Source organism: Martes martes (assembly GCF_963455335.1).
Source record: "Martes martes genome assembly, chromosome: 1".
NCBI classification, from domain to species: domain Eukaryota; kingdom Metazoa; phylum Chordata; class Mammalia; order Carnivora; family Mustelidae; genus Martes; species Martes martes.
In genome coordinates, this window is record NC_137888.1 from 162,914,676 (window position 1) to 162,931,728 (window position 17,053).

Below are 17,053 nucleotides of genomic sequence, written 5' to 3' on the forward strand. Positions count from 1 at the left end.
ATCTCCTGGCCCAACCCCGTTTAGGGATCCCACCCTGCCGGCGGGAGCGGGGTTGGGGAGGGGGGTGGACCTTGGCCTACTTTGCGGGCAGCAGGAGGCAGCTCAGGATCTAGCAATTGACCCAAACTCCCCAGCTCTTTCTCTTGTTTCCATGGCAACACCATGCCCACCCCCTGCCCTCTGTCCCTCCCTCCCTCCTTCCCTCCCTCCCACCCAGGAGGCCTGGGGGAGGGGTACTTGAGCTGAAATCTATTTTAATAGCAGCTCTTTTCATCCGTGACTGTGCAGTGGCCCTTCTCAGGCCTGGAGGGAGGTGGAGTCATTAGGGAGGGTAAATGCAGACCTGGTAAAAACTTAGGGAAGTGCCCAGGCCTATCTGGGTGACTGGGAGGGTGCTCTGTGCAGAGGGTGGGCCCAGGCCACAAGGAGGATCCATCCAAATGGGAAGAAAGAAGCGGCCAGGAAGGAGGCAGGGAGTGTCCAAGACAAGAATGGATCACCTAAGAAGAGGCAGGCCAGAAAGATTCTTGTGCTAAATAACAGAAGCATGGAGGCCTGGCCTAGCCGGCTGGCCCACACACCCCTCCCCACCAACCTCCCCACAGTCTCCAGCAAATCACTGCATTTGCCCCATAACTCAATTTGGGTTTCACATCACCACTTTTTCCTACCTGAAATATAAATAATTTTTTTCCAGAAGTGCCTTTAAGGAAAACACACACACACACACACACACACGTCAAAAGCAGATCACAGGTCACACTGAGCAGCTGGACATCACCAAAGTATTCTTTGCTGGCCCCCGTTTTCAGCACCTTCTTTGGAAGCAGGCTTTAGGAAACCTGTCATTTTTGCAAAGGAAAACACGTTTTGCTTCCGTGTGTGTGTGTGTGTGTGTGTATTTTAAAGATCTTAACTTTCTTAAGGAATCCCTGTGCCCAGTGCGGGGCTCGAACTTCTAACCCTGAGATCAAAAGTCACACATTCTCCGACTGAGCCAGCCGGGTGCCCCTGAGTGTGTGTGTGTGTGTGTGTTTTGTTCGTTTTTTGTTTTTTTTTTAAATAATTTTTTAAAAAAGATTTTATTTATTTGTTTGACACAGAGATCGCAGGTAGGCAGAGAGGCAGGCAGAGGGAGAAGCAGGCTTCCTGCTGAGCAGAGAGCCTGATGTGGGGCTCAGTCCCAGGACCCTGAGATCATGACCTGAGCTGAAGGCAGAGGCTTAACCCACTGAGCCAGCTGGGCACCCCTGAGTATGTGTTTTTAAACTTGTCAGACATGAAGTTGAGCATCTTTGTACCCATTTTTTTGTGCCCATTTTTCTCTTGGGTTTTTAATTTCCTAATGATATGCCAAAGCTCTTTATATATTAAGAAAGTTGGATACCAAGTAGCAAAACAACGTTCTCTGGTTCTTTTCTTCACAGGGTGGCATGTATGTGTTTCAACTCTTTGACTACTATGCAGCTAGCGGTGTATGCCTTCTGTGGGTTGCATTCTTTGAATGTTTTGTTATTGCCTGGATATATGGTGAGTACAGATTGCTGCATATCCTTTCTCAAGTCTCTGCTTTGGGTCTCTGTATTTAGAAGCTTCCAAAACAGAGACTTCTCAGGGGAATTCATTTGGAGTTGAACAGGAGGGCCTTCCCTGTCTGGACCTTTCCCCTCCAGGCTGCCCCTTCCCTGCAGAAATAATACCATTGTAGCCTCATACATATTCTCCCCATGCCGGAGATGCAGGCTGTGACTGTACATTTTGACAAGCACAGAATTTGGCTGAGCAAGGGTCTCCCTGTGATTTACTGCTCTGGGATCCAGGCGTGGTCCACTTCAACCCTCTTGAGACCTTGGATTGGCCACACCAGGATTTGGGGTTTGTCTAAGTTTGCCTGAAAAATAGAGGATGCCCGGTTACATTTGAATTTCAGATAATTTCGGATAAACGTCTATCTGCCACTCTTGGGTCTTCCTGGCATCGAGTAGCAGGAACCTAGAGCAGACCCCAGGGACCCCCTCCCCCCACCCGCAATGGCCCTTGAGCCCCTGCTGTGCAATTCAGATGTTTGTATTGTACTTGGCATCACCATCTGTCTACGTCTGTCTCTCCTAGGCAGCGATAACCTTTATGACGGTATTGAGGATATGATTGGCTATCGGCCTGGTCCCTGGATGAAGTACAGCTGGGCCGTGGTCACTCCAGTTCTCTGTGTTGTGAGTTCTGCCCTGCCCGGCTGTGGGTGCTAACCTTTTCTCCTTGGGGCTTGACCTTCTCACCTGCTAACCCATCTCAGCACCTGCTAAGTGCTGGCCTAGAACAAGCCCAGCGATGCCTCTGCCTGGGAGAGGTGGGGCCGCAGGCTGCTCCCAAAAGTTACGCTGAGATGAGTTTTGAAGGATAAGTAAGACCTGGTGAGGAAGAGAAGAAAGGAAGGGATTCCTGGCAGAGGAACCAGCACGTGCAAAGGCAAGGCATTCTGAAGGAGGAAGGTATATGGGCTCATGTCGAGAAATTCAGAGGGTCCACAACAGAGCACATAACCTTTGCCCAAGCCCTTCGGGAACTCAGTGAGCGCAGTTTGGGTCACTGATTAAGTCGAGGGGCCTTTGGGGCTATCAAATGGGGACAGGTCATAGATGTTTCAAATGGGGTATTTCCACAGTGGGGTGGGGGTCAGAGGAAGTCCCAGCAGAGAGATGCTGTGGACTTTCCCAAGAACAAGAAAGCTTCGTACCTGCCCCGGACCCAAAGGCGGTGATATGCCGCATTCCTCTTCCCACCAGGGTTCTGTGGTGGTTTGCCTGCCATCTTGGAATGTAGCTTAGAGCTTATGCAGGCACCCCGCTTCAGACTCCCACTCAGGCTCTGGCCAAAGAGAAGTCCTCTGCTTCCCTGTCATTATTTGAAACTAGTTGCGAGCTTTGGAGCGAACCCCAGGGGAAGACATCTCCCACGCCATTCTCGGCTCATACCGTGGGAAGTGCAAATGGCAGAAATGGTCCTTGCATTTAGGAACTAGGTGCTGAGACGTGTATGGATCCTCCTCTCAGTGACCCCACTCCCAGGCCAGAATAAATCCACACTGCCCTTCACTCACCGTGTGGGACCTTAAGCAAGTCCCTTACCTCTCAGGGCCCCGGTTTACCATGGCATAAAGCAAGGACTCTGCAGTGGGAGGTGAGTGGCTGCTGTGGTCTTCTCATCTGAGGTGTGTATCTTCCCCACAAAATTCAGGAAACGTAGCAGCCAGGAACCACAATGGGCGAGTTACTGATGGAGATGAGTTTAGTTGGGTTCAAAGCCTGTGTTCTTATCCTCACTTGACATTGATTTGTGAGAAACTCCTCTCACCACTCTGACCATCGGTTTCTTCTCTTTTCCTCTCCAAGGAGTTGGATAGATCAGAGGTAGCCTGCATCCCCAGGTGGTAGGATAAGGTCACCCTGGTGGAAAGAGGAATATGAATGGGCAGGTACCAAGCTTCCTGGTGCTGGGAGAGCCTAGAGCAGCCCTCTTCTGACCCTCTTCCTTGTCTCACCTACACCTCACCCTTAGGGACGGGAGCAACAGGGCCAGGCATACAGTAGACGCCTAGTGGAAGACATCTGCAGCCTAATGCTCTCCCTTCCCACCTCACTAATTCTGATTTCTCTAGATTGTTTTCCCGTTAACCCCTAGATACTAGGTAATAAAGATTTAAGTCGTGTTTACACTGTGGATAACTCTAAGACAACGCTGGGTTATGCACTGAGATGCTGGAATTCTGACAAGAAGCAGAGGTCCTGGGTCTTCCCAGCCAGCCTTATGTGCTCTTGTCAGGGAAATGTGGACTTGGCACAGGCTTTTGGGCTCAGAGCTCACTGTACCCCACCATTCATGGATGCTGAGGGCCATTGGCCATTGGCATGGGCTTGGGGCTCGACACCAACTGGGCAAGGCCCAGATGCCCACCTGGTCCTAGGAGGCTAGGTCTGGAGGTCAGGGATGGAGATGGGTGGGTGGTGGCAGGGGAGGGGAGGAAAGACTTAGAGCCATGCAGCTAGCATTTATTATGCGCCTAGAGCTGCCCCAGGTGTAAGAGAACAAGACTGACTCAGTTGGGTGGGGGAGTGTGTGCTGAAGAGGTAATAACCACATCCTTCCTGGGAAGGGAGAGAGTGGGCACCTGACTACTTCTGGGCAGGGCCTGGGCAAGTAAGGCAGGACCACGAGAGCTAAATTAGGATGAGAAGATGACGGGTGAAGGGATCCAGTCTGTTCTAAGGCCCTGGCTTAAGGAGCTGGAAGGATTTCGGGGCAGCTGGAGTATGGATATGGGAGGAAGGGGTAGTAGGTAGGTAAGGGGTGAAGGGGCATGGCTCTTGGCTGATGTTGCTGGCCAGGCTGAGGAGTTTGGACAGCATCCTGAAGGCACTGGGAAGTCACAGAAGGGTCCTGAGCAGGGAAGCGACTTGATCAGATTTGCCCTGGATGGGGGTGGGGGGAGGGTCCTTAGCAGAGTAGAGAAGGGTGTGAGGTCCCTCTGGTGGGGCCTGCCCTGGTCCCCGAAGCTCCCTGCCCCGGGATCCCTCCTGACTGTGCTTCTCTCCACAGGGATGTTTTATCTTCTCTCTTGTCAAGTACATCCCCCTGACCTACAACAAAGTCTATGTGTACCCCACCTGGGCCATCGGGCTAGGCTGGAGTCTGGCCCTGTCCTCCATGATGTGTGTCCCCTTGGTCATGGTCATCCGCCTCTGCCAGACGGAAGGGCCATTTCTTGTGGTGAGCCCCAAGGGCCGAGGCTGGATGTTGGGGGGTGCAGGAGAGCAGGGCGGTTGGGAGGGTGAAAGCCAGCTACTGGCTGTTGGCTGTCGGTTTGCTGTGTGACCTTGGGCACATCGCTGCCCCCTCTGGGTCCTGCACCCCTTGCCTGCCCCACGGAGCGATTGAGATTGTGGGCAGGCCTGTGGGGGAACGGGGACAAAGAACAGTTCACGGGGACAGAGGCTCTGCGGTGATGTTCGGAGCAGGGCTGTGGGCAGGAGGAGGAATTTGCCAGGCAGAGAGTGAGATGTGGAAGGCCGTGATGCCATGGGCCGCAGTGACGTGTTCCGGGGTTGGAGGTGGGCCATGGCGCTGGACAGGTGACCGTGGGTTTGCATGCCAAGCTCAGAGCTAAGGCTTCATCCTAGGGCCATGTCACTAAAGCCATGATAGGAGACAAGGAGCCAGGAAGGAACCTCCACCCAGAAGCCTTCTCTTACCCTGAAGCCAAGTTTTGAATAAGCGCAACTCATGCTGGTGTCCCCTTCCCCACATCTGTGGCCCTGTCTGCTGCCAGAGATGGAGCCTCAGGCCCCCAGGTCCCTGTGCCTGCCAGTCTCCCACCCCGAGGCCCCCTCGTTACCACCAACCCCTCAGAAATGTCTCCCAACAATACTGCAGATTCCAGGCTATGGCAAAAGCTGGGGCTCTTTCCAAGAAATCCTTTTCTTAGAATCTCCCTTAACCTTTGGGTTTGGGCCAGCTCCAAGACTACACTGTTTTGTTCTGGGCTGTTTTTATTGTTATTCTCTTAAAAATCTGGAGCCAGGATGTCCTGGGGCCCTGGCTCCCCCTTGGGCTGGGCCAGTTTCCTTGTGGGCAGGGGAATGGCCTGGAGGTAGTGGTGGAGGGGGGAGAGGGGTGGCCCGGCAGACAGGGAGCTGCCTGCCCTAGACAGAGGAAGTAGGCGGGGGTGTGCCTGGGAGGAAAACAGGCCGTGAGGCCGGGGTGGTCTGAGCCGGGATAGCCCTGGGGCCCTTGGGGGGTTCCTGCAGCATCCACCCGTTGTAATTTCTCAGAGGACACAGGAAAGGACCGCAGTGTTCAGCCAGAATACTGGTAGGCCCTGTGATTTGTTAAAATCCTGAACTACTGGGTCTGGGGGACGGCCCTGAGCCCTCCACTCGGTGGGAATTTCCAGAATGTCCCTACTACCCAGAAACTAAAGAGGTGATGGGGCACAGCAGAGGGTCTTGGATGTCTGTTCTGATTGATCAGTGCCTGTAGCAGTCGCATTATTTCAACCGAGGGGTGATGGGGGGGACACCTATCGCTAACTTGTGTGCCTTCAAAGCCTAATTTTAAAATTAGTGTTCCATCCTAAGTTCAGAGGTTTGATGAGCGTGGGGCTTGTGCGGGGGAAGGAGGAGGGTGTGGGTGAGGCCGCCACCCAAACTTGCACCTTCAGACCAGGTGGACAACCCAAGCCCCCTGCCCTAAAGGCAGCCACCGTCACTCTGTTTGCGATGGGCCACTCGACCTGTCTCCCCTGGAGGTGGAAGGCTGTGCTTCCAGCCATGAGCGTCTGTCTGAGCTGGGTGTGCAAACCCAGAGCTCTGTCCTGGGATGACTCCAGGTCCATCTGCTTCTTGTCCCATCTTCTGGGCATGCACCTGTGCAGAGAGGCAGTGTGATGGAAGGGAGCCGAACCTGCTCTCTGGCTGCCCTTTCCATCCTTTGCCCTTTATCTGGGGCCTCCAGGCCAGTTTCCCCAGGACCAGGCAGGGAACCCAGGCAAGGGAAGCCCTCAGGCAGGGCTGGGAGGGACCTGGAGAAGGTGATTCCAGAGCTGCGGCAGGCAGCCAAGTCTCCACTCTGGCCTGTTGTTATGAAGAGGGAATGTGTGGCCCTGGGCTTTCCAGATCTTGCAAGTTTTTAAGAGCAGATGGCAATCTGGATTTTCCAAGTGAGATAACAGTAGCTTTTAATAAGCAGCTTAAAAAATTGTAATATACTTAAATGGAATATAAATGCCTAGTAGGAAGTAAGGCGGCTCCTCACTTCACAACTGCTTCCAGCTGAAAGTCTCTGAATGGACACTTGCCGGGAGGGGAGCTGGGAGTCAGGAGCCCTGAGTTCCAGTCCTGATTCCACTGTTGGCTTCCTGGGTATCCTGGGAAGGTCTTGGCCTCCCTGAGTCCATGATCTGGCAATGAGCCGGGGAGGACAAAACTCACCGTGCCCAAAAGTGGTGGGATGATTGTCACACAGTCCAATCTCTGGCTCCTTCCTCTTTGTCAGAAGATGCAGCTCTGACATGGGCAGTGGTCTCCCAGCTCCCATTAGGGAGAACCGGGTACCCACGGGGGTGGCGGCGGGGGGACCCTAGTGAAAGAAGGCAGGAAATGCAGTTGACAGGCAGCCAAGGAGTTTAGAGTTTCTCCTCGGGGAAGGTGGGAGCCATATGAGGCTCAAAACAGCTATCCAGCCTCTGGCGTAGGAATGGCAGAAACTCGGGCTGCCTTGCAAGTCAGAGAAGTCGGGGGATGGGAATTACAAGGAGTCATATTTCAACTTCATGGGAGAAAGATGTCAGAGCTGGGAGGTGTGAGTTCCCTGTCCCTGAGGTGTGCAAGCAGGGGTTGGCCAAGGAAACGGCTGACAGGAATTCTGCCCTGATTCAAGGCCCGGAGGGACCTTAGAAGCACCTTAGTTCAACTCCTTCATTTGCCGGTTGATGTTGTGGGGGCTCCAGAGAGGGTTTGTCTACTAGTGTGTCCAAGGCCAAACAACCCACGGGTGGGACTCAGAGGCGGGAGGGGGCAGAGAGGGGAAGCCGGCTGCCTGACTTTGCTCTCTGCTTCTGTCTCCTTCCTTCTAGAGACTCAAGTACCTGCTGACCCCAAGGGAACCCAACCGCTGGGCTGTGGAGCGCGAGGGGGCTACGCCCTACAGCTCCCGCCTGGCTGTGAATGGCGCTCTCATGAAGCCCACCCACATCATAGTAGAGACCATGATGTGAGCTCTTGGGCGGCCGGGCTGCTTCCCTGCTGTTTACTAACATTAGATTCTCATAGGACCAGGTTTACAGAGCTTTCTATTTGCACTAGGATTGTTTTTTTAATTGTCACAGAATATGTTACTCTGTGTGTGTGCGCGTGTGTGCATATGGGTGTGGGTGTGGGTGTGGTATTGTGCGTGTGCGTATTTTTGTTTTGATTTGGAGATATTTTGTACAAAAAGAAAACCCACCGGCAGATGTCCGGGGTGAGGCAGAGCTTTCATACTGAATTAGATGTATTTTATGGGAACTTGGTAAATTTTTCTTTGTATTTTTTTTTAACATATAATTATATATACATTTAGAGATTGTCACACTCTTTTACCACTTGAATTGATCTTCTTGCCAGCAATAGATCTCGTTTTCAAAATCAGTTCTTCGGTGCTTGCGTAGCTGGCAGAAAGTTCTGCCCCCAAAAACACAGGGCGGAATTTTCCTGGACAGTAGCCCTATTTTTAAAGGTGTAGTACCTTCCCAACGTGGTTCAAATAGAAGCATACAGCTGGGGAGGGGGAGGCCCCTTGAGCTGGCCAGACCCAGAGGGGCTGGAGGAAGAAGGGCCACGAGAAGATGCTTCATTGCACTTGTCTTAGCCAAGAAGAGAGATGCTGAAATAATGAATCGACCCCTCAGTTGAAGGGACTGACTTAAAGCAGACAGATGGGGCCATACGGAGAGTCAGATTCTCTAGAAACCGTTGCACCAGGAGCAAAATCCCACCTAATACTTTGAGATCCAGGGTGGATAATCAGAAGGACTGTCGGAGGGAGTGTCAGGACCATTCGTCCAATGGGGAGCAGCAAGAGCACCCAGGAGGGCTGGTGAGGCTGGCGCCCGAACATTCAGGAGCCTTCAGGAGGCTGACCGCTCGGCTGCTGCCCAGAGCATCCTGGTGAGGTCTGAGACCAGCCCAGCAGGAGCCAGCGGTCTCGGGGCTCCAGACCCACACTGATGGGTCTGTTGCATTTTAATGGAGTTCTGTCAGGTTCTGGCCATTCCCCAGCTGACATCTCTTGCAGCTGCGTGTAGGAGAGAAGCATGATGTATCCAGTGAGGGACGAGGGGTGAGCCAGTGGACCAAAGGGTGTGGGCCCAGGCGTTCAGAGAGGCCTGGTGTCAGGGAGGGCTGCTTTTCTTTCCTCATCTCTCCTCCCTCAGCTCTGTCCTCATCTCCCAGAGGCTGGGAGACTCCTGACAAGCTCCCCGCCCAGGGCTGCCCCAGCTCCTAGCTGGGAGTGCCAAGAGTGCTTTTGGAGACTCCCTGAATCTTGGATTCGGGCAAAGTGCTCCCAAACCACCCTCCACATTCAGGCACAAGAGCGGCCCTTGGTGTTGACTTGGGAGATGGCAAAGCTCTTCACATTAAGACTCCTGCAGTAGCCAGTGTTAGAAGCGCACTCTGGGGGGAGTGAGGAGAGGAGGTGAGGGAGCATTTTCTAGAAAGACGGGATTGTTTGGGGGGCCGGCACCCCAGAACTGGTTTGACCAAGAGCCCTATTGAGAGTGGCATTCCTCTCTGAACCAGGAGAGGAGGTACTGCACCTTTAAAATGCTGAGACGGATCCGTCTCCCCTGAAGCCCCTATTTGGACCTAAACTGTGCCATTTGTACTGTCACTTTTCAAGTTCAGAGTCTAAACTTACACCGAAACATTGTCACGCACAAACGACGGTGACTGCCTCGTGGGGTGTGGGGAGTGAAGTCCAGCTCGGGTTTGGGTTCTCTGAATCCTGGAACCCTCTCCCCAAATTCTGTCCCAAGGGGCAGAGGCAGTCCTAAACCTCTTCTCTTTGGCAAGCATTCACATTTCACTGTTTCCAAAGCATATACTCTGCCAAACAACACCCAGTTCTATTCCAAACTGTTAACAATTCTGTGTTCCTGTTTTTCTATGTATTTATGGTTGCCACTGTGTCTGATTTGATTTTTGTTGTTGTTGTTTCCGAATTTTACTGAGTAGCAATGTGACCTGTTTTCCTTTGTCTCATGGAACTTAGTAAACTAACCACTGTCGACGATTGGGGACAGGTGATGTGTGGGGATCTAGGGAGCTTGGCAAGCTGTGGCTGCCCAGGCATTTGTGGTCATTTCAGGCTACAACTTCTCCCCTCCGGTGAAAAGCTCCAGTATTTTGGGTTGGTAGGCAAATTGCAACATTCTGGAAATGGTCTGAGAAAGGCCTCTTCCAAGATTCGAAGACCAAATTCTAGACCAAAGATACATGCAGACCAAGTCCCCAGGCCCCGCCTGGAAGGAAGGTCAGCCACTTTCCCCAAGCCCATTCCTTGACAATCTCCCAGTGCACCTGTCTCCAATCGGCCCCTCTTGTCTACTCCCCTAGCCCTTGTGTATCTGCAGAACTTGGCTCTGTGAGTACAAGGTGTAATGATGCGTGACTTTTATATGTCTCCACATAAAGGAAACTTGTCATTGGAGCTCATGACTCTGGTCCTCCTGTCTCTGGAGAACAGGTGTTCCGCCCACTCTCTGCCTTGGGATGGGTCAGAAATTCTGGTGCCCCCACGTAGCACAGTCTTGGCCTGCTCTGAGAAGGGGATGCAAGGAAGATGGTTAAAGGACTTTTTGAGGATGCAGGAATGGGGAAGGAGCTCTGGATAAATCTCACCCAGGGAGATGGGTCATTGAGCCTAGCAGGGGCCGTGTCGGTCCCTCCAGTGGACCGCGCTGCAGGAGCAGTGCCTCCCCAGTCGGCATTGAGGCCCAGAGTGAGCAAGAGACAAGGCACAGCGAGCAGGGACTGGAACCAGACTGTCTCCAGTCAGTTCAGTGGCAGGTTCTCCAAGGAGGGGGAGGTGTGGCGAGTGGTGAGTGCAGCTCCCCAGTGTTCTCCCTGAAGACCAAAGACGAGCCTTTATGAAAAAGGAAAGCGCTCTGTCCCCCAGCATTCAGGGACGAGGAGAGCAGCACCCCCCCCCCACCATCCTCGGGCCACCCAGACCTCCCGCTGCGGCTCTGTGGGAGAGGTGGCCGCTCGCCATCCAGCGGGAGAGGCATCACCCTTTCACCCTGGCCCTGCGCCCAACAGCCCTCGAAGCTAGGAATTGAGATCCCAATTGCATGTGAGGAAACTGAGGCCCAGTGAAGCCAGTGGGTGTACAAGAGGCAGAATCCCTTAGGTGAGATTGAGCCTGAGGCCATGCATGACATTCCCAGGGAGGAAGAAATCGTCCTGGAGGATTTCTGGGTGATACACAGCCCCCTCTCTGGACCTCTGTGCCCTCATTCTCACTCCAGATCCCCAGTGCACCCCCCTCAGAGAAGGTGCTGAAGCACGAGGGGAGTTAGCCGACCTCAGCCTAGCACGGGGTGATCTGTGTCTCCCAGCTGCCACCACACAGAGGTCCAGAGCCCAACCAGCATCTCCCCAACACTGCCCTTCTGAATGGGGCAATGCTCTGGGCAGCCAGTGCTTAAGGCAGAGGTGCCTCCCTTCCCCCAAGCCTCAGACACAGGCCAGGAAGGATCCGAGAGAACCATCAAGGTCCCATGAGGTTGCATCTGCCCCTGAAACCCAGTGTCAGGCAGCCCCAGGCTGGGCTGTCCATGTGGATCCTGTAAATAGCACTGTGCACAAATCCAACAAGCACGAACCAAACCGCATCCCAAATACCAAACTCAGAGAGGGGCGGGAACACCCCGGAAGCCAGAGAACCGCATTTCCCTCACCCCCAGTACCCTGTTAATGCCTGGCCCTCAGAATGCTCTTGTTTTAATAGGAAGCTGTGCTTCATTGTTCTGTGGGTGTCACTACAGACATGTTCTGACAGTTCCCCGAGGGATGGGGCATCTTGTTACATATCCGGCTTCAGACTGAGATGTTGGCTCCATTTCTTTCTTTCTCCTCCCCTCCCACCCCCAATTAATTTTCGAATCCCTAGCAACTGTGACTCTGTATTTAGCACAAGAGAAAGCTGAGAACGTGGGTCTTGCCTCCTTCCAGAAATACGTCTGGCTCATCAGGACTTTTTTTTAAAACTTCAAAATATTTTTAAGATATTTTAAACTTTTGTAAAAAAAAAAAAAAAAAAACCAACAAGACTCTTCTGAGGAGGAACATTTGTATCCGAATAAGATCCTTGATGTGTAATTCAGTCTTGCAGTATACAAGCTTTTGTGTATAAATGTTTTATGATATGAATCCCTGTATTTTGCAGGGCTTTCCTTTTTCCTCTTTTGCTTTTTAGATAAATATGTATATCGATATTTTAAATTCATCTTTGCTTTTTTTTAGAGGAGTTTGTAATCACCTTATAACATGAAAATAAACATTTCCTTTTTAAAATCCAACACGTGTGTGTTCCGTTTTGATGAGGCTGTCAGGAGGGAGGACACTCAGGATCCCAGAAAATAAGTGGTTGGCACAGATGTCCTCTGCCTTGGGAATCACGTACCCAGCCCACTGTTATGGTCTAGGGCTCAGCTTCGAGGGGGTCACAGGGCAGGTGATTTTACGGATGAGTGTGGGCACTTTCAGGGGAGCCTGCTGGGTCCTTTCCCCAACTTCCTGAAAGACCAAAAAAAAAATCTCCCAGTAACTCATTATTTATAGACAGGGTTAGAATAAAATACCCCTCCCCCAGTTCTTTTGCTGGCTCTTGGTCTTTCGGATGGACTCTGTCCACCTTCCTCCTCCCGATGTGCCTTGGCCATGTAACTTGGTCAAACTGTAGCTCCATCCTTGACTCCCTGTGACACCCAACAAGTTACTTAACCTCTCTGTGCCTCCTTTCATCACCTGGAAAATTGGGTTGATAACAGAGCCACCCCCAAAGGCTGTCGGAGGATCCAGAGGATTCTCAAAAAGCCCGCAGGAACATGCCTGCATGCAGCCAGTGTGTAGGGCCGGACTGTCTCTCCAGGGAACCACCTGACCACACCTCCCTCCTGTTTTAGAAGGGCCCTGAACCTATCACCCAGCTCTAGGAGGAGCAGTGCCCTGTGCGCAACTCGCTTTTGGCTTCCCTAGCCCAGAGGTATCATTGCACCCAGTGTGGTCCAGCCATCCTAGCACACCTCTGGAGATGGGGCACTCACTTCATCCTGCATAGTTGATGGGAAGAAGCTCCTCTTCAGCCCACATAGAGCTGTGGTTCCCGGGTGAGGTCTGGCCGTGACCTCAGGGTTTATCATGCCCCAGCTGCCCTGTGAAGACTGAGGGCATTGATAGGGCCGCACCCAAGCCAAAGGGGCTCCGTATAGCAGACCCTCCACTCACCTGCCTCCTCGGCTTCGCCCTGCAGACAGAATAAAACCCATAGTCCCCACCCAAACCCTTCCCATTGGGCCCTGCAAACCTCCCACCTGGTCTCCCCACTCTGCTTCTGGGTCCCCTTTCTCTTCTGGAACCCACCAAGTTCTTTCCCACCTCAGAGCCCTTGCACTTGGCTGTGCCCTCTGCCTGGGACAGTTCTTCCTGGTTTCCACAGGGGACTTCTGTCGTTAAGGTCTCACCCTAAATGTCACCTCTTCAGAGAAGTTCTTCCTGACCCCTGAGCTACAGCTCTTGCCACCCCCACCCTGCCACCCCCTGCTCTATGCCCATTACTGGGTTTTTTGGTTTTTTTTTTCTTCACTGCACCCTCTACCTCCTGAAATAATCCTTTACGATTTGCTGCCTCCTTTACTGTCTGCCATTAGAATCTTAAGCCCCATGTGGACAGGGCCTCATCTGTCATGTTTATGTTGTTTTCGTTTTCCCGGGGGCTGGAATGATGCAGAGCCCGAGGAGACCTACAGAATGGATGAATGAATTAAAAGCAGGGAAGATGTCATCAGCTCCAAGCCGAAGCTATGGCCAGCCTATGATTTAAAAAAAAAAAAAAAAAAGGCAGACACCACAGTCTAGTTGCATTTAAATAATTTTATTTTAAAAAAACCATCCCAACAGCACCTCACCCACCCCCAGCTCCTAAGTCCCTGCAGCCCCTGCAGAACAGATTAACACACGGGCCCCAGACCCCAAATGGCCTTGGCAATGCAGCCCCTTGGCATGTGCTTCCCGAGAGCCCTAAGAAAACCCCATGTAGAAAAATACTTTACAAGGAATATGCTCTAATCTCAGCCAGAGAAAAATACAGCTTTTGGGGGTGGAAGGGGCAGGTCACAGGAGCTGTACCCAAAATGCATAGGCAGGCAGGATGCTCACCGGGGACCGGCATCGGGGAATGTCAAGTCTGGGATCTATGATCCCCATGAGAAGCCAGAGGAAATATTGCATATGAGAAGGCTGGCCACGCCAGGGGCCACTGGTGGCCTGGTTGCATACGTCAGGGGGGATGGCAGAGGCCTCAGTCCGAGGAGGCAGGGGGCCACCAGTCGGGGAGGGGCTACTGCTTCCCTCACCTGCAGTCGAACGCAGTTCTCCTGAGCTGAGAGGCCCTGGGACTGTGGCCTGTCCAGCCCCATCCCTTGCCAGAGGCCCAGAGAGGCTGGGCAACTTGCCCAAGCTCACACAGCTGCAGCTTCCAGTGGCCATGTCTCTGCGGTGCTACCCCTTAGGCCCCCAAGCTGAGGACCCTTGGCTTTTGCTTGGTGCCCCTATGCTGGGGGGGAAGGCAGTGCCCTTTCACCCCGGGGTAGGTGTTTACACAGGAATCCACAATAGCAGAGGCAATGGGCAGTCCAGCCCTGGCATGGAAGGCTCCCCCGGGAAGGCAGGGAGTGGCAGGGTGCAGGAAGTGGAGGGAGAAGACAAGGGAATGCAGGCCCTCGGGGAGAGAGTGGGCAGGGTGCCCTGTGGGCATGGTTCCGGCTGTGACAGGGAGGCCCGTACCTGCTCAGAGACTATCCTCCCCTAGATTGTCTAGAGAGGGTCATACCAAGGAGGGAGGGGGTCACAGAGCAACCAAGCTGCAACCCAGAGCAAAAAGAACAAGCCTCTTGACTCCCCATCCTGTCCTTCAAGTGGAAGAGCATTTGAGGGCCTCCACAGGATGGAAGCATGGAGGATGCAGGTGGGAGTTGGTGCCCCATTTTCCTGAGACCCCCATTCAGAGCAAAGCAAATCCCCAGACCTGACCTGGGGATCCGGCCTGCCCACCTCCATCTCTGGGGCTGCAGCCCAGACCACCAGGTGCAGGCCTTTGCCCTTCTCAAAATCAAAAGGGTTTCTGGTCTGTGGAAAATGAGGACAATGACTTTAAGGGATGCTGGTGGTTCCAGATTTCAAGTGGGAATAAACTTTCCTAAATGGCCCCTTTGGACGCTGTCACCTTTGGGCGTGAGAATGGCTGGCTCACCTCTCTCCCACCTGCCTACCTTTGCCTCTGTGCCTCCCTCTCTGCATCTCTTCTCCTTCATGGGTTTGGAGATTGGAGAGGACATATATCGTCTTCCCATCTCCACTGAAATGGCAGGTGAATAAAAACTCCTAGGTCTTCTGTCCCAGACGACTCCCTCAGATCACGAGGGGCCTGACCTGAGAGGGGTATACTCATATAGATCTGTGTCTACAGCTCCAACAAAAGCAGGAGGGGCCGAGAGCCCAAAGCCTGACACCAAGCTGGCCCAAAGGGTGAAGAACTGCAGGTCTCAAATCCTGGAGGCTTCAGACCAGAGAGGTGGAAATGAAGCACTCACTTTCACAATCAATAAGCTGATGTTTCCTGGAATTCAGTCACCCCAGCTCAAGAGCCTTTTAAGTGGGGAAGCCAGCAAGCCCCAAACACCAGAATTCTGGAGAAGGGAAGGGGCTAGGCTCCCATGCTGAGTGGCATCCCTCTTGGTGGGAGGCTGTCCAGAAAAACTGCCCCCCAAGCCACACCCTAAATGCTCCCCCTGTGGGGCAACTAACTACCTGAGCGTGTGTGGACCCATTGCCCGGATACCTCACACTTCAGACCATGATTGCAACGGGGGTATCAAGTTCCAACTTGCTCACCTCCTGTGACAGGGAGCTCACTCCTCCCCTGCAACTATACAGCTCTGCTGGGAGAAAATACTCCCAATGAGCTGGGCTCCCTAGCTCCTAGGCTCCTCTTCTCCCAGCTGAGCAGCCTGTCTCAACCCCTACTGAGTGGGGCTCCTCTGGGCATCTTGGGAGTCCCAACATGGAGAAAGACCTAGATGTCACTCCAACTGGGGCAGGGACCGCAGAACCGGAGAAGAGAGACAGATTCCGGTCCGTGGCTCAGAGCCTGCCAGATGAACAGATGGATGAGTGAGTGGCCAGGTCTCCAGCCCAGTTACAGGTCTGGCGGCCAGGATCTACTCCAGCAGCCCCTGGGGTGGCCAGACCGCATGCTGACTTCAGAGCATCCGGGGGCTGCTGGGGCCTGGAGCTCGCGGAGCTCGGCTGCTCTGTGCCAGAGGGTTGCGGCTGATGACCAGTGCTAGAACGTCGCCTGCCTCCGCCAGGAGCGGCACAGCCAGGCAGCAGTCAAAGTCCCGCGTGCGAACGTGGTTGACCTGCAGGGAACACAGGCAAGGGGACAGATGGGCATCAGGGGAGCCCGGGCTGAAGTAGGTAGGAATCGGGAGGTGTCCTCAAGGATGGGCCCGGCCCCAGCCCAGATACAGGGTCCATCTAGAACACACAGAGAGAAGTCCTCCTTCATCGAGCTCTCTCTCAATCCCTCTGGTTAGGTTTCATCAAAGAGAAACCCCAAAGGGGGCGCCAGGACATCCTTCCCACTCCTCTAACACCTACTCCTCTCCCTTTTTCAACATGAAAGAGCAGCTTCCTGCCTAGAACTGGTGACACTGCTTTGCTTCTTTGGCTTTTTATTTCACAGTGACCTTCTGTGTGTCAAGCAAGGGGTGCTGGTTTTTCATTCCTAAGGACACGAAAAGCTTCCTTTCAAAATAAATTCAAGTCGGAAGACCTCCGCCAACGTAAAGGAAACATATTCAGTAAATGTAGCACCAACACAGCAGAAATCACACCAGGGGAACAAAAGCAGCTGGGGCGCGGGGAAAACACCGCCAGGTGGCGGGACCAGCGCCGTCCCAGAGCTTTCCCTCGGCTCACGCGCATTTCCCAGGCTCCCTTGCCATTAGCGGGGTCATGTGACTGGTTCTGGCCAATAGGCTGTGAAGGGGAGTGGTGGGTGTTGCTTCTGGGTGAAGGCAGGAAAAAAACCCACGGGTGATTTTCCAGTCTCCGTTCCCATGTCACGCGGTGGAAGGCATTTGCCGGAGGGTAGAGCCCCCACCAGCCTGATGGAGCAAGCCCATGCCAGCCCCCAGCAGACAAATAAATGTTTGTGTGTTAAGACACTAAGATTC

General features: G+C 53.3%; 2 protein-coding genes across 2 annotated transcripts in view; one reads left to right on the forward strand and one right to left on the reverse strand.

The window, feature by feature from the left end:
• Window positions 1-10,239, forward strand: part of SLC6A6 (solute carrier family 6 member 6) — an 80,447-nt gene extending 70,208 nt beyond the window's left edge. Inside the window, exons 12-15 of the mRNA XM_080828194.1 lie at window positions 1,428-1,530; window positions 2,113-2,213; window positions 4,594-4,764; window positions 7,628-10,239. Of these exons, the coding sequence (XP_080684320.1) occupies window positions 1,428-1,530; window positions 2,113-2,213; window positions 4,594-4,764; window positions 7,628-7,768 (516 nt within the window). The 3' untranslated portion in view covers window positions 7,769-10,239. The remainder of the gene's footprint in view (window positions 1-1,427; window positions 1,531-2,112; window positions 2,214-4,593; window positions 4,765-7,627) is intronic.
• A 3,436-nt stretch (window positions 10,240-13,675) lies between these two features.
• The window catches only part of GRIP2 (glutamate receptor interacting protein 2), a 40,975-nt gene continuing 37,597 nt past the window's right edge, over window positions 13,676-17,053 (reverse strand). The window contains exon 23 of the mRNA XM_080810065.1: window positions 13,676-16,234. Within this exon, the coding sequence (XP_080666191.1) occupies window positions 16,076-16,234 (159 nt within the window). The 3' untranslated portion in view covers window positions 13,676-16,075. The remainder of the gene's footprint in view (window positions 16,235-17,053) is intronic.